The sequence below is a fragment of the Chamaea fasciata genome, unplaced genomic scaffold, assembly GCF_029207755.1.
Source record: "Chamaea fasciata isolate MVZ Bird 193981 ecotype frontalis unplaced genomic scaffold, bChaFas1.0.hap1 SCAF_7, whole genome shotgun sequence".
NCBI lineage: Eukaryota > Metazoa > Chordata > Aves > Passeriformes > Sylviidae > Chamaea > Chamaea fasciata.
In genome coordinates, this window is record NW_027094092.1 from 14,481,574 (window position 1) to 14,498,174 (window position 16,601).

The 16,601-nt window shown below is 47.4% G+C and overlaps 1 protein-coding gene and 1 long non-coding RNA gene across 2 annotated transcripts in view; one reads left to right on the forward strand and one right to left on the reverse strand.

The window, feature by feature from the left end:
• Positions 1-16,601, forward strand: part of TMEM86A (transmembrane protein 86A) — a 26,776-nt gene continuing 10,175 nt past the window's right edge. The window contains exons 1-2 of the mRNA XM_066187662.1: positions 1-85; positions 16,194-16,458. Coding sequence (XP_066043759.1) covers positions 65-85; positions 16,194-16,458 — 286 coding nt within the window. The 5' untranslated portion in view covers positions 1-64. The remainder of the gene's footprint in view (positions 86-16,193; positions 16,459-16,601) is intronic.
• Positions 11,291-16,601, reverse strand: part of LOC136292239 (uncharacterized) — a 23,405-nt gene continuing 18,094 nt past the window's right edge. The window contains exon 3 of the long non-coding RNA XR_010721865.1: positions 11,291-13,724. This is a non-coding gene — a long non-coding RNA (uncharacterized lncRNA). The remainder of the gene's footprint in view (positions 13,725-16,601) is intronic.

The window sequence follows — 16,601 nt, forward strand, 5'->3', positions numbered from 1 at the left end:
GCGGGCTGGGCAGCGGCCGCAGCGGCGACAGTGACAGCGGACGGCAGCAGCGCGCCCCGCCGACATGGTGTCCCCCGTCACCGTGGTGAGTGCGGGCCGCGCGGCGGGCGGGGCGGCGGGGCCCGCGCCCCCTCCCACGGGCACTCGGCCGGTGTCCCCGCTCCCGGCCGGTGTCCCCGCTCCCGGCCGGTGTCCCCGCTCCCGGCCGGTGTCCTCCCACCCGCGCCCCGGGCGCTGTCCCCGAGCGCGGCGGGCGCTCCTCTCCTCCCGCCGCCGGGAGCGCGACCACTGGCGGCCACCCCCGCCCCCCGCGATGCTCACCCGGCCTCTCCCGGCAGCTGTTGCTCCAGCGGTGCGCCTGCCCGGGCGGCTCTCCGCTGCGTCCTCCTCTTGTCATGTGTGTTTTTAAAAACATCTACGGTACATCTGCTCTACGTGCACCGCATCTGCTCGGAGCGGCGCTGCCCCAGCTGCCCTGGGCTGGCGTCGCGGCAGTGCCCGGCAGCATCCTCCTGTCCCCGCGCCCCCGTTGCCCTCGCAGGCACCTCAGCCTCGCCATCCGGAGGTGGCTTTGCTGTCCAGGTCCTGGTTTGGGCTGAGGCATGTGTTGACTCCCGTGTGGGGCAGACCTTTCCGTAGGTTGGGTGACCTCTCGCTGAGACCTCGTCTCGTCTCCAAGTCACTCTGGCACTTCACCACCTAACGACACGAGGATTGGTGTCACCTGCCTGTCTCATGGGGAGTCACGATGCTTAGTTAACGTAGCCAGCAATAAGGTAGCAACTCACTGCTGTCCTGTCAGTAGGTGATGTGTGCAGCAGAACTCTTGGATTGACGGAACCAAGCTGGTAACTGAAGGAGCTGTGGCTTGTGCCAGCAATACGAGGAACTGCCCCTGCAGGTGGACAGGGTCTGTTTCAATGCTGAAAGAACTGCCAGAGCAGCAGAGAAGCTGCACTGTTAGACATGCTGCTTTGCGTGTTCCCCCTTCTAGAAAGTGAGATATTTGTTGGAATACCCCAGCAGCCTTAACACATGCTGTAAGGATAACTGTTGGTGGCTAAGTTTCCTGGTGCTTTGCTGCAGCACTGAACACCTACTGCTGGTATCCTGGCTCCCTGATAATCTGTTCTCATCTTGTTTTGAAATACTTTGATTAAGGGCCAGGCTGTTGCATACTCTCTGGCAGGTAGAAATCTTGTCCTGATCTTAACTCACAAAGCTGGCGTTCAAAACTTTTAAATTGCTTTGCCAGTTCTGCATAGCAGGCTGTATTGTCTGATACTTTGGATGAATTTTCCCCCAATTATTAACATGTACCTGGTAAGTTCATCAGCAGCCTGGGGATGACTTTTATCTCTAGAGACAGAGGGAAGTAGCTTGGAAATTATAACGTTATAGTGCCAAACTTTTTTTGTGTGTGTGTGTTTTTCCAAAATAGTTAGAAAGGTTTGGTATCTTCATGCTTGTATGCCATGAACTGAATTTGTCCTTCAGTAATGCTTTTGGTTATAGTGAATTGTGTCTGTGTATCTTGGAAGTAAAATCTCATGTTGGGACAGTACTGGAATGGCTCAGAAACTGACAGGATATGTTTCACAGTTTGCAGAAGGCAGGACTTGGCTGTTGTGATAGTGCATCAGGGTGGTCTTGCAGAGTGTTATTTCAAGCGAGCTTTGAAGCAAATGACTACAGGAGTACGTGTTGGGGAGGATGTACAGAGGTCAGACCGGAAGGCTTTAGGAAGGTAAACTGGAGAGGAAAATGAAAAAATCCTTATTTTCTCACTTGCCCTTTTGACATGTAACAGAGCACATTTCTGCTCTGGCTGCATCCCTGACACAAGAACAATTTACTTCTCCGAAGGCAACTAATGCAGGTGTGAAGCTATGGGGAGCTGGAGGGACAAGACCGCGAGCTGTGACCAGAGCTGCAGCTGTTTGCCATTGCTATGGAGGTGAGAGGGGAGGGCGACTGATCCTCCAGACAGCTCACAGAAAAAAAAGATCTGCAAGCCTTCAGTGTTCTGAGGAGCAATTTTTCACACATCTCCGTCAGTGGTTGTCAGGTTGCTGTTCCTCTGAAGGCGGGCACTGTGCTGCTCCATGCCGGCTGTCTCACGGTGTCAGTGTCATGAGGCAACCTGGGCTGCCCAGGAATGTGGTGTGGCCCTTGCACAGCTGGGGGTGAGGAGCAGGATGGCCCTACAGCTGGTGGGCTCCCTCCAGCAAGTCTCCTGCTGAAGGGAAGGGCAGTGGCCATCGGTCTGGCCACAGCTGGGTGCTCGCCTTGGGGCCCAGCCCTTATCTCTGTACTACACTGCCTTTGCTACATTGATAGACCTCTTTGAAGCCAGCATAGCTATCGCTGTCATGACATGATGGGGAGACTCTCTGGAGGGGCAGCACCTGAGGCATAATCAAATTAGCCAGAGGAATTGATTTGTCTGTAGTGTATGTCCTCTCCCAGCACACTGCAGCATCAGCCTCAATGGGGAGAACACCGGAGAGCACATCTGAGAGTGACAGAATTTTTCTTGCTGCTCTCAAAGTGATGCCCTGTGTACAGTACTGCAGCAGGTGGCCCTGGTTGCTTACACACTACCTGCTCTCCTGTGTCTCCCTCTCTTTCCTTCCTCAAGACACTCGTTTAACAAAAATCAAAACCGATGAGCTCCAAGCCTGCTGTAGAAGTGATAGTGGGCAGGAACCATGCAAGGAGGCATGGTCCACGGAGAGGATCAAGTTAGGACTGCTTGTTTGTGCTGGCTGCCAGGTGTGCATCACTGCCTGGAGGGCTTGGAATGTCTGTCTGGTGCACACGGAGAGACCACAGCATTGTGCAGAGCTCATCAGGCTGTGGTCTCTGCTGCTGCACAATTCATGTGCTGAGCAGGGAGCATGGCCACAAATAAACAAGGCTGGTGCCAAAGTACCTTTAACATATTGTGCCAGGTTCTCAGCTGGGATAAAGCTCTGGAGTCCTGCTGATGTTAGTCTAGACTTTCATGGTGCTGGGCTGTGGCGGGGAAGATGCATTTGTCTGCCATCCTGTTCCATCTGGTGAGCAATGCTCACTCTGGTTGGAAGTCACCTTGGAGGGAAGCTTTCACTGCTTACTCTGCTAGGCAAGCAGGAGCATCCTGCTTCAAAATTGTTATTCTTGATACTGCTCTGATTAAGTGCTGTTTTTTCTGCATAAAGCCATGTGGGCTGAGAGCGTGCAGTTGGAGCACAGTATTAATAAATAGCACGTTTGCTTCATGGATATGTGAGGTTTAATTCCATTTCTGTTCAGTTATCACTGGTCCCACCTTAATAAAAGAGCACTCGTTAGTGATTTTTGTCCAGCTCCCCCCACACCCAACACTGTTGTCTAAGCAGTTTTTAGTGTGAGCTTGAGGGAGATAACTCTTGCCCTCAGGACCATTCTGCCCAGCAGGCACCATGACGGCAGGAGCCACAAGTGTGCAGGAGATGAGCCCAGAGACATGCAGTCATTCTGACATTTACACAGCACTCCTTGCTCAAAGGGACCCTATTTTGTCCCTAAAATTAGGACTAAACTTAGTGTAGGACTGCATAGCACTCTGAGTTAAACAGGGCATGGGAAATACAGATATTAATTGGTTGAGGGTAGATCTCTTTGGGGGAGGGCTGTAGATGATATTGGTGTGTCTTTTAGAGCAAGATGAACATTCCCTCAACACCCGACTTGCACTCAGTCTAGCACAGCTGTAAGTGTGGAAGACAGGTGAAGCACTCTTTGGGACAGATTATTGCCCAGAATCCAGATTTTAACAATCCCCATCCTTTCCCTTTCGTCCTCTGGTGTATATGCATCTTTAAACAGAGATAGCTGGGTTGGGAAAGGATACGTTGTTTTGGCTGCAGAAGGAAGTGGAGCCCTCAGCCCCCTCCCTTCTGGGTGGGAAGCAGCAGCCCCCTCCTGAGAGCAGCCCTTGTCAGCCCTCGGAAAGATGCAGGATGTCACTGGGACAGAGTATAAAAGTGACTTGCAAAATACTTGAAAGGTACAGTCTGGAAAGATATTCCCCAGCAAGAAATATGGAATAGGGCTGAAGGACTGGGTGGGTATAATTTCTGTTTCTGAGCAGGGGCCAAACCACACTGATCCAGATGGGTATGGAAACCTGATGTAAACCATGTTGCTTAGAGACTCTGCACTATGGACAATTGTAGCGGTAGTAGGTCTAAGCATGGTTTTAAAGGTTTATTATTAAAAAGGGTGCTCCGTAATCCTCAAACTTCTGCTGAAAGCAAGAAAGCCAGATCACACTGGAACTATTTCAGCCTTTGCTTCTTAAAGAGAGGATGTATTGTTTTTGCATTAATGAATGAAATGTTAGCAACCATCTAAGTTAGAAGTAACTCTTCTGGTGAATTTTACTTGTTCTCTGCTTATATGCAATGTTGTTGCTTTCATTGTAATTTCCCCGTTACTTAAATGCATCATAAATTGGGATTTTATTATGGAGGAGACTTGTAGACATACGCATTTATATAATGCATAGACAATTATGGAAATATGGCACTACTATGAAAACCAAGCCAATGTAAATGAATGATAGAAAATCTTTCTAAACATCTGAGCTCACTGAAGAAAGGGAGGGAATCATGACCTTAGCAAAGCTTAGCTGGATCTTAGTAACTTTTATGTCAGTCCTACCTTTGGGAGAAGCCTAAAAACTTTGGTCTTACTGAGCAAAAGGCTGTGCTGCTTTATGCCAGCTGAAGCCCAGGCATAGTGTTACATGCCACGATTTATTTTTTCAGACTGAACTTGCGCATTCTTGCTGTGACATTGACATTCTTTGCTGTAGCTGTTGCTAGGGGAGGGTGGGCTAGCAGAGCCTGCAAAGTGCGGGCTTCTCTCACGCTCTCCCCAGTGCCAGGGAGGGAGCATTAAGCAGCAGTGCTGATCACTGCTGCAGGCAGTGCTGTGGATTAAAGGCTTCATTAACCCAAGTGTATCACTCAAGGCACATGCGTCTGCCGTTCAAAGTGTGCTTTGAGAGTTAAGATTGTGGGTCCAGTTCAGAAGTCTGTACTTACACATAATTCCTCTGAAAGGATAGAGATGCATTTCTTCTATTCTCTTTTCCTGACCAAGTATTTCTATCCAAAATACACCGTGTGCAGCAGAAGAGCCAAAGTTATCTTCTCTGTGGGTAGCTTCATAGTGCTGAGGAAATGATAACTTCAGTGAAATTAGACTCTTAGAAAAAGATGGCATCAGGAACCCATCTTCTGCTAGCATGTGGAGATTCTTGAACAGCAAAAAGATTATTAGTTATATAACTCCCTTCCCTCCTGGAGGTCCAAGTGGTTATTATATCACCACTTAATTTTTCTGCTGTCCTTCATGTCACACAATGCCCAGTAGACTTGTCATTACACTAGAGATTGGATTTTGCTTACTGCAACATAGACAAAATGAGGGTGATGACTATTCCTTCTTTTAGCCTGCTTGTGCCCTTCCTATATCCATTTTTTGTCCTGCCATAACCTAATAGCATTTCAGCTAATGACAAGTTTCTGTGTGACAAATGTGTCAGTCAAGAGAATCCCTCCATATAATGCTGGATGTGAACAAGTATGCAGGTGACACAGCACAGAAAACTGTGTCTAGGAGTTTACACACCACCAGAGCTGAAAGGCAGTAGATGGGCTGGAAAAGAGCTTTCCTAAAGATTTCAGGTGTGCTGAGCTGGGAAGGATTTCAGACACCAGCAGAGCCCAGGGGCTCACACTGCAGCCTCTGACTAAGAGTTGCACAGATGTAGTTTCTTTCTGAATAAATGCAACTTGTGTCTCTTCTTGCGTTAAGTCAGTGTTGCAAGGCTGACTCTTGTGTTAGTGAGGATGGTGGCTCTTTTGATTGACCTTGCTGCAATCCTATGCAAATGCCTTGTTTCTACCAGCAGGCTAGTCTTCTCCCAAAAACTAATTCCTCTAGATTACAGCAAGACATGTTCTTGCCAAAACTGAGAAAAGATGAGACAACCCTTATTACTGAATTGGCCTTGAGACTTTCGTCAAGTTTGAATGAATGGTAAAGTTTCATGATTTGCTTCTCATCAGATACCAGCTTTGGAGGCAGAAATGGCATCAGTTGGCATCAGGCATTAAATTTCCTGTTATGTATCAAAATGAGTGCCTTTCTGCTGGTTGCAAGTAGCCTCTAATTGAATCATTGCTTGAGACTGAGGGAAGTTTGACCTTAAGCCAGCTGCTCATTTTTCAGCACATTCTAGGCACACCAGACAGATCCTCAGACTTACGTGTCTCCCATGGCTTCAGCAGAACTGGACTGAGGCCATGGCTTGGCTACTGTATCCCTATGTGCCTGTGTCTGGTTTTTTTAGGGTATGGATAGCAGTGCTGACTTGTGCTCCATTGCAGGAGGAACTAAGCAAGTTTTGTGGATTTCCCTGCAACCCTGATGTAAAAGGAGTGTGATGACAAGGTTATCACTTAATTGATGTTTTAATTGAAGTTTCCACTTTGCTTGGTTGCATCTCTGGATTTGCACTCTCAATTTAAAGGGCATAATCCTGCAGCTCATTTGTGCGTGTGGTCTGCATTTGATTATGCAGCCTGATTACAGCCAGGGTTTTGCAAGTAAAAGCCTGGGTGTATCAGTGTGATTCCTGGAAGGGGGTGGGTTAGTGTTTGTGCAGGTTAGTGTTTACACCTGCCCATTCTACATCTGTTGACACTGGCTGGGAAGATCCAATTTTTCTTCAGATAAGTTGTGTCTGATACTGACTTATCCAGGTCACAGCATCTTGACACAAGAATAGATATTGGAAATAAAATCTGTGGGTCTGCTGTCATCCTTTGACCTTAACACCCTCCTGTCTCTTAAGCATATTGATCCCATGATAACCTGAGGGGGGCTGCTGCTTTTTTTATGGTATCAGAGCAGCGTCTCTCTAAATACACATCTTTGTTTGGATTCATTGCTATTTTTCCCTTCTGATTTTCTTTATTGTCAGTATTTCACAAGCTTTCAACCTGCAGGACATGATACAGAGGTAAAGCTTTTCATTTAGCTTCCTAGTAGGCATAAGACAAGCTGAGCAGTCCCTCCTGGGCTTCCCAACACAGCCCTATTTGCCTTTGCTGGTATTATTGCAGCCCCTTGTGAGGATTCACACAGCAAAAATCTGTTGTGCAGAGCCACCAGCTTTCCCAGACACTGGCAGCCACCTTCCCCTCCTGTTTCCTATTCCTCTGCCAAGTGTGCACCAATCTGTTGTGTGAGCCAGAAAGGTGAGCTGCCTTTTGAATGCCTGAGGTGGTTTCATCCTTGGCATGTCTTTGGCAATAGCTGGTGGGGCTGGTACAGTCGTGTGCCACCTGCCTTCTGGGCTGCACTGCTGGCTCTTTAGCTGTTCCTGCAAAGGGCTCCAGTGTCTGCAGTGCCCTTCATTTAAACCCATCTTACTCCCCATAGACTGTAGGTAAAATGGCATTTCTCTGCTGAAGAGGTTGGTGCTGGATGGAAGGGCCTCCCTTCCCTCACAAATACCAATCCCTGGTGGCGAAGCAACATGGGGCAGGGTAGAGCTTTGCCAAGTGCCCATTTTCCCTGAGTACACATTCTTCTGTACATCCCCACTGCCACAGTGAAATCACAGTGCCTGGGGGCCTCCAGCAAGCACATAAATGTTGCAGTGGGTTGTGGGGTGCAAATCATGCTGGAGATGGGAGAGTGCAGGCAGAAGATGGATTTCAGCCCTGGGAACAAAGCACTCTCTATGCAGATCCCTCTCTGCTATTACCTGGAGATTCAGCCTGCCCTTGGTGCTGATGATGAAAGAACTGACAGCTCTTCGTGGGGTATTTTATTTTGGGTCTGCACCAGAGACAGGAGGGGCTCCAGTTTTGCCACACAGCTCTGGGGGCCGATGTCAGTGGGTGGCACTGGTCTGAACAAATGGACCTTGCAAGGGGGTGCTGCATTCTGCTGTGGCTCTGTGCCTTGCAGCTCACACACTGGGCTTACCTAAAACTGCTTCTTGCTGGGTAATAGAAATCTGCACTCTCTTTCTCAGAAAAGTGTGATCTAAATAATGATGAGTCTCCTGAGAACAAGTGCTTGTAGTCTGGAAGCCCTCCCCAGGATAAGCTGCGGAGACTTCTGTAAGCAGCAGAAATTTTTTATCTGGATTCTAGTGTGACAGGCCAAATAATTGCCCCTTCCCATCCTGGGTGGAATTGCCTGGGACAGGTACCAACTGTGCATTTCAGGCTGCTGGCTACCTGGCTCCTGAAATTCCCTGGGGCTTCACAGGCTCCTCCTGATGTCCAGGGTAGCAGTAGGGATATGCCCCCACCTGACCTCACTCAAGAGGAAGGATGTGTGCCCATGCCATGGCAGGGCTGCAGCTCTGATGAGCAAAATGAAAGGACAGACCCATTGTGGTTGAGGATTTTAAGCATCTGCAAGGGGTTCTTTTGTAAGTGTTACAGCAAAGGAAATGTTTGGAGAGGCTTCCTTTCTGCTACACAAAAAGGAAGATCCGGAATCCCAGGAGGGAAAAGCAATCTTTGTTCTGAGATAAGATGCTTGCAGGCAAATACTATATTTTTGCTCCCATTTCTGAGAGCCACTGAACTACTCTGAAAGCACTAGTCTGTGACAGCCCCTGCAGGCCTGAAGAGACTTTTGAATTCTTGACTAGTTTAATATTGTTGGTGCTTGGCAGTGGCACATTATTGACCATACTCTCCAAAACTGCTGACAGCTATAGCATTGCTACAGATGCGGAGTCAGTCATTACTAGCATAGGTCAAGAAGAGGTTTTTAAAATAGCCCTGCATGTGGTCCTGTGCCAGGCTGGTAGACAGGACAGATGACTGGTACTGGACAAAAGCAAAACCACCTCCCAAAACCAAACAAAAACACGTACTAGCAAAAAACATGTACTAGCAAAAACATGTACGTCCAGCCTGAGTCTTCAGGGTGAAATGTATTTGTCTGTAATTTTTTATGAGTTAACATCTGCTAAAGAAAGGCTTCACCACCTTGAAGGCTTCCTTGCAGTGCCAGAAAGCCAAGGGCAGGTACCCCAGTGACTTTGTAAGGTGTCGGTGAGTGTGGCAGCACCTGACTTCGCCTGGCCTGATAGCAGCGGGTCCCAGCGACGCTGTTGCATCGCTCATTAGCCAAGCTAACAGGATTTCATCTTCTATTCAGTAAAGGAGATAACTTTTATGGATACTGTAACTTCCTTAACTGCTGGAGTGAACACCGTGGTCCAGTGTCTCAAGATAGCTTTGGGCAATGTCATGGTTTAAAAGGCAGGAAGTAGGAGCCGGATCCTCTTGCAGTATGTGGCACAAGCAGTGCCCTGATGCGGTGGGGTGATTTCCTTGGCTCCTGAACCTCCTCCATCTACTGTAGGCTCCTAAGGGGCTGTTCCCTCACATTTCTAGAGCCTCCTACAAGGAGTCTTTTGAGAGCAAGATTCCAGTTCTCCATTTGTGACTTTTTTATATACCAAATGTCTGCAAATGCATGTTTTTTTATCTCATGGGTGTAGCAGCAGAGAGCTGCGATGTCCTAGAACTCCCAGGTCACAGTGGCTGCTGAGCCAGCAGCCCTGTGAGCGTGGTCAGTGTGACTGCTCAGCACCCAGCGTGTTTTACATTCTTCTTCCTTAAGCACCTGACGACAAGATGGGGCTGCTATTTTCCTTACACTGCGAAAGCGGTGTCTGCAATCCCGTGTCACTGCCACTGCCACTGCCACAGCACGAGGAGCCTCTGACGAGTGCTGCTGCCCAGCTCTCCTGGGCACAAACCAGCCCATTTTTGACGCTCAGCTGCTGCTGCTCAGCTGTGTGGCCGGGCCGTGCCCCGCGGTGCCCGGGCTGCTGCCTCGCTGCGGGGGCTCGGGCTGCCGTTCCACCTGGGACAGGCTGGCACAAACACTGCCCTGCTGCCAGGCATCTGCAGGGAACCTCGTGCTGCCAATTTCCTCCCCTCTCTCTGCATCTCAGGGGAAGTCGCTCATCTGGGAGCACCCTCGGTTGCTGGCAGGTTTTCACCCCCTCCAGGGTTAATCTGCAGATTTGGTTGAGTGTTAATGTGACTGCAAGCTGGGTAGCATTTTGACTTGCTGGTGAAAATAAGTTTTGTTGTGGTTCCTTTTCCTGCATTCAGCTGTGTCTGGAGCAGCCCAGCCATGCACAGGGACCCTTGTTGGATGCCATTTTGATTGATCCTCACCCACTGCCTGCTTCTCTGTGCCTCCACCAAAGGGTGACTTTTCTGGTGCCAAGAATTTGTGCAGCAATATAGCTGAGCTCACCATCCAAGAACTGTGAGGGCGGGCCCGAGCCAATTTTTTAATTGTATTTTTCTGGCAAATAGCCATAGCTTGGTCTTAAGAAAAAGAAGTAAAGTATTTCTAGCTCTCAACCCTATGTCAGTCTGTTGTGGAGCAAAGCTTGGAAGTATAGCTGGACCTTACTTTGCTTAACTGAGGTGGGAAGAGAGTATTCGGACTGCTGGGGTTGAGGGAGGAATGATGGAAGCCAACAAATCAGCCCTGTTTTGCAGGAGTTTAAGAGACCCTGAGGGTGGAAGAGCTGCCGTGGATATTCATGTGTCTGAGCTGGGAGGATGGTCCTTTTGCAGGCTGGAAGTGTTCAGGCAGAGTCCTGTTACTTTTGGCTTGTGCTGAACCACAGAGGCTCCTGTCAGACAAATCCATGATTTTTTGACCCCTTGTGAACAAGTCTGACTGAACAGCCGAGCATGAGCTGAGTTTTCACTGAATTACCCTTGTGGGAGAAACAGAGGCCCTGAGTTATGCTGGGGAGCTCCAGAAGCTGCAATAAAGGCCTGATGAAACTCATTGCATGGTATAAGCGTGATGAAGACAGGATTATCAGCATGCGAATTCTCCCACATCCAAAACCTGTACCATCTTCTGGGTGGTTTATTTGCTATTTTACAAATCTGTTTGAGATGCAGCCTCTACAGTCTTGTCTCCATTTGAGGGAAGGAGGGTTTGTCTATCACCCTGAATTTCCTGCGGCATGTGGAGCCTGTTCAGGAGCCATCTGCCTTGGATGCTTGGCCCTTGGCATCTCCAACACAAACATAAACCTTCCTATTAATTGCAGAGATATGTTGCACCAACACAGTATTTGAGGAAGGTTGACTGGCTGGTTCAGTAACTCTTCACCACTCTCCATAACAAGCACCTTTTTTTCAGAATTTTATTCAGGAGCAACCTGGGACATGTACAAGCCAGTACCTTCCTTGACAAATGGCAGTAGGCAATTGGTTGTCCCCCAGGAGCATGCTTGCTCCTGCAGGAGAGCAGAGCTGGAGAGCCTTGCATAGAGCCACATATTCTGGGCAATGAGAAACAAGGGCCATGGGCTTGCAGTGGCAGCAAACATGGCAACAAAGCCAAATAAATATTTATTGGCACACAATTAGGGGTGAGAGCTATTGTCACAGTAGGGCAGAACCAAGGCAGGATCCACAATGCTGGATGCCAAAAGCCAGGAGGAGCAGCTCAGACACAAAATGGTACAAGGCTGATTGATGGGAGGGCTGGGTGGAGGTCAACAGCCCAGCTTTTTTTGGCTGGTGCACAGTTTTGCTCAAGTGTTGCTCAGTGGAATAGCTGGGGTATTATTTTTACAGCACTTTTTCTGGAAAGCAGCATTTTGCAGCCCAGTGGGTGTGAGCCATATCCCCACAGCAGGTTGGCACTCAGCTGATGTCTGTATACTCATTTCATTGCAGGCTGATTTAGGGGACTTTGCAGAGAGAAGTGCATTAGTTGATACTCCACGTTGTTTCCTGGAACCAGTGCAAGGCTTGGGAACAGTGAACTCTCTCCAACTTTAGTGTTTCAATGCAACAAGCTTCTGATGTTCTTCTGTACCTCAGGCGGAAGGTGTCTCCCTCCCTGTGGCAGCTGGATTTGCTTTCCCACTTGTGATATTGGTACAGACAATTGGCTTCAAAATGTTAAAGAAAATCAGGGCACTGTCTTAGAAGTGTAGATGTTCCTCTGTGAATGGGGCTTATTCTGGAGTAGAGGAGCCAGGTGTAAATTTTTTTGGATGGTTAGTTACGTGCCTTCAGCAGTCAGAACAGGCCACATACAGCAGTATTTCAAACTGGAGCAGAATGAGTGCAGACAAAAGAAGGGATCCTGTAAACCTATGAACACCTTGGGAGGTGGATATCCAATCCCTGAGCCTCCAGAGAGCTGCATGTGCAGGTAACATGTTCTGCTTGAAGATCACAGAATGGTTGAAATTGGAAAGGACCTCTAGAGATTATCTGGCACAAAGTCTTTTGGTGACAGCCAAGACACAACTTCCTCCTTGTCTGCCTAAGTCTTGGAGGATTTATTGGATTTGGTTGGATCCAGATAATTTAATAAATAATACTTCTACTGTAATTCTGAAAATACAGAGATAGTGGTTTAACAGCAGTTTGAACTATTTTTTAAAGACTCTAAGTAACTTAGTTTCTCAACATAGCAGTTGAGAAAAAGCCCTATGAGAAAAGTTGAGAAAAATTAAGCTCGGTTTAGAAATTCACCTCTTGGAAATACTGCCTTGTTTTTGTATTCAAGATATTTTCTGTACTGCATTTCAGCACAGAGTAAATTAGCAGTGGAAGGAGAAAAGATTCGGGAAGAAAAATGAAATAGAATTTATAACAAAATGGCAAAACCCAGCTTAAAGCCATGACAATCACAAACATTAGCAAAAAGGACCTTGTCACCTCTATCTGATGCTTCGGGAAGGCTGACCTGAAACAGACTGGACAGAGCTAGAGCATAAAGTAGGTATTTGTTGAAAGGCCTTTAGGGTACACCTTGGGCAGGACAAGAGCCTGACCCGGGCTACACCCAAGGTGGGCCAAGAATGGTCCCAAAATGGGTGACGGGTCACAAGGTCTCACACTTTTATAAGTTTTGGTCCATTTGCATATTGGGGTTTAATTGTTCAATTCCAGCTTCAGGTTGTGCAGTCCCATCCTTCTTGTTCCTCCCTTCAGTCCACCCTTGTTTGTGCTTTTGGGCCTAAAAGTTGTCCTTGGTCTTCAGCAGGAAAAGGATTTGTTTTGTCTCCCTACTCTGTGCAGAGAGCTTACTAGCACTTAATATGAGGCTCAGAACTGCACCCCTGGGCAGCACAGAATCTGAAAAACATGGAAGCTAAAACTTGAGGCATCACATCAAGTGCTTCCTTTTCCAGCCCCATGGTGCAGCCCCATCTCACATTCTGTCTCTGAGACACAGGGACAAAGGACATGGGTGGTTTAATCCAATTTATCCACTCAGACAAGAAATAATGTTCCCCTTCCCTGTGGTACAGCATGTCCCATCATGGATTATATGTTTGACTTTCCTGAAGCCACAGCTTCCAGTCATGTTGGTACATGGTTTTTCCAATACCAGTCTTGACTTGTCCTTCAGGTGGCAAATTGCCACATCACCTCTTTCCAAGCCTCAGCCATGTGACCAAACAGAGGATAATCCCCAGGCTCATCCTCTGGTCGCCCCAGTTTTTCTTGGAAGACTTTTCCAAAGTATTTCCAGTGCCACTCATGGTGCCTCACCTTGGTCACAGCCATAAAGGGGGCTCCAGTGAGCTGCAGCATTCAGTGATGGGCAAGGGCATGGTTGGAAAGAACTCATCTGAAGTATACCTGGAGAAAAAGTGTCAAGAAATAGTGTCAATGATGAGAAGCCTGTAGCCCTTCTAGAAGTATGAGATCATTCTTACATGAGAGTGCTGTAACTCTTAGGCATGAAAATTTCCTCAATTATTATTAGGATGGAAATAATACAAATCATTATTCTAAAATAAAGCTGTCTGGGCTTGCAAAATTCACATTCAGATAGTGAGAAAAGGTAATTTTAAGTTTACCAAGCAAACAGAATTGTTCTGCACAAGTTTGTATCTTAGCTTCAGTAAGGCAAGGTTCCTGGGGAAATGACAAGTGTAATTAAAACCTGTCTCATCATGTGTGCACACAGGGGAGAACAAGCTGTGATGGTAATTGTAAGTGCTCCTAGCAGGTGTTTTCCTGTTAATATGAGGTATTAAATAAACCTACCATGTTTACTAACCCAAATACTCTCCTGTATGCTTCTATGCCCTCTTTCCCCTTCAATACTTGATAGTTCCCAGGCAACCTGAGTACTGTGAGCAGACATGGGTTTTTATGACTTTTATTTCAAGTTCATTTGCTGTTTGCTGCCAGAATTTTCCCAGGGAATGCAGACAAGGAGTGGTAAATGGTGATTAATTTAGACAGCCTAAGTAGAGGACTCACGACGGCTCCCCATGTAATACAAGAAAGTTAACGGCTTGCTGATGTCCTTTTGTTAGGGAATTGTGTAGCCTGGTTGTTTAATGGAGTGTTTAAAAATTGTGTTGGTAATAGCCTATGAATAATGTATAATGTAATACCTTACTGCCAAGAAACTGCTGATATGCTGGGGAAATTTCCATCAGATGTGAGAAAAATTTTCAAGGCACTGTCTTCTTGGGATGCCCTTTATTTATAGCCTCATTGCTTCAAAGATTGCATTCCCTTTTTAGATACTGCATGTGAAGATGCCCTCCACTGCCTCTGCCTCTGTCTTCCAATTCCACCTGCCTCCATTTGCTTGTGCCTGTAAAAGCTCCAGAATTTTTATGAGATTAGGCTTTATCACCTGAGCACTGTAAGCATGGAATATTTCCTGTGCACACTTCACCTGTTCTAGGTACGTGCACCAAGGCACCCTACATCAAAAGAAGGTGGACACTGGTCATGACAACGTCCCATGATGCAGGAAGCAGAAAAAGGGTCAAGTTACTTGGGGAAAAAAAAGAAAAAGACAAGTTGGACTTTGCAGTGTGAAATCAGCTTGGATGCCTCTAAATTTTCCCCCATGTCCTCCTCCGGTGTGGGAGGCCTCTGTACTTTGGCCATGAGTAGTGGGAAGTCATTGTGACATGTAGCAAATAGATCTTGCTTGACCAAAGAAATGAGAAGACTGAGGGGGAATCCCTGCTTGCAGGGGAGCTCTGGGCGTTGCACTGCCTTAGGTGCAAGAGGAAACAGGCCTTCCTGTAAGACTCTAGGACATGGCTCGGGCAGGCATGGAAGCAGTTACAGTCTTTTCCTTTGCTCCTTGTTTTGGCCCTCAGCTCTTCTCCAAGAGAAAATAAAATCATAGCTTTGTTTCTCATGTGGAGTTTTCCCCACCTGCACTGAAATGTAGAAATGTTCCAGGAGGGCAGGTGAGCGCGACACATATCACTGTGCAGAGTGGTCTCAGCTAAGTGTTTGTCAAGAGCAGACCCAGCTTGTAGAGCCTGCAGCTCTGTGCCCTGCCTCTCCTGTGGTTTTGTTATGAGCAGCCAAGTGCTCGTGCTGCATTTTTGTGTCTGTATTTACACAGTAGAGCCCTGAGTCAAAACATTTCCTGCAATGTGGGTACTGTATTATTAGTGTAATGGTAGAACAAAGCCACATGAAGTTGATGTTGGTATTAGTCAGCCGAGGAAGTGACATCCTCACCTGGGAAGTTGATGTGTTGGGTTTTGACACTTGCGATGCCAACGGCAAGCTCCAGGCACGAGGCTACAGGGCAGGGGAAAGAATGGGTTAGGAGAGAGGTTGTATCCTCAGGGTGATCTGTAACTGGCCAAGCAGAAGGATTTGTGAAAATGGGAGAGAAGATTTGTGCCTTTACTGGCTTGTTTGCTGCTGGGATATATCTAGGCATGCAGTATTTTCACAGCTCCTGGAAAGCTGTATAAAAGGGGTTAGCCTAAACACAAGATAGGTGACAAGGTGCACCAGAGGAGTTTGACTAATGGCCTAAATATTTTTAGTGGAACAAATAAAAGGTATTAAAACTTCCTCCAAATCCACCACCCAAAGCTCATCCTCCCAACTGAGAAAACACTGAAATGTTTTCAGCAGAGAGGGTCACAAAGGTTGAGGGAGAGGATCATGGTCAAGTTCAACCAGCATTTCTTGGGGTAGGAACACTGCCAGCTGACAGTATATGGAAGAGCAACTTTCAAAAGGAAGGAGCCAGTCCTGTTATGAAGTTTTTCCATTGATGCTTCTGATGATCCTACTAATTTCTCATTTTCTAATGTTTGTTTTCCTTAGGTGAAGAGTGAAGGCCCCAAACTGGTGCCCTTCTTTAAAGCCACTTGTGTCTATTTTGTCCTCTGGCTGCCAACTTCCAGTCCCTCCTGGTTCAGTGCCCTCATCAAATGTCTGCCCATCTTTTGCCTGTGGGTTTTCCTTCTGGCTCATGGGATTAACTTCTTAGTGTCACACCGGAGTGCCAGCCGCATCCTAGCAGGACTCATATTCTCGGCATTGGGAGATGCCTTTCTCATCTGGCAGGAGCAGGGCTACTTCATTCATGGTGAGTACAGTGTCAATCATAAAGGGATGCCACAGTGCCCAGCTGTTACCCTCTTTATTTAGTAATGAGTTGGTGGGCCACATGTTTTGTTTATTCATGTTCAGCTTAAGCCCCAGGCGCTGGGAAGCACTCATGCCTTGACT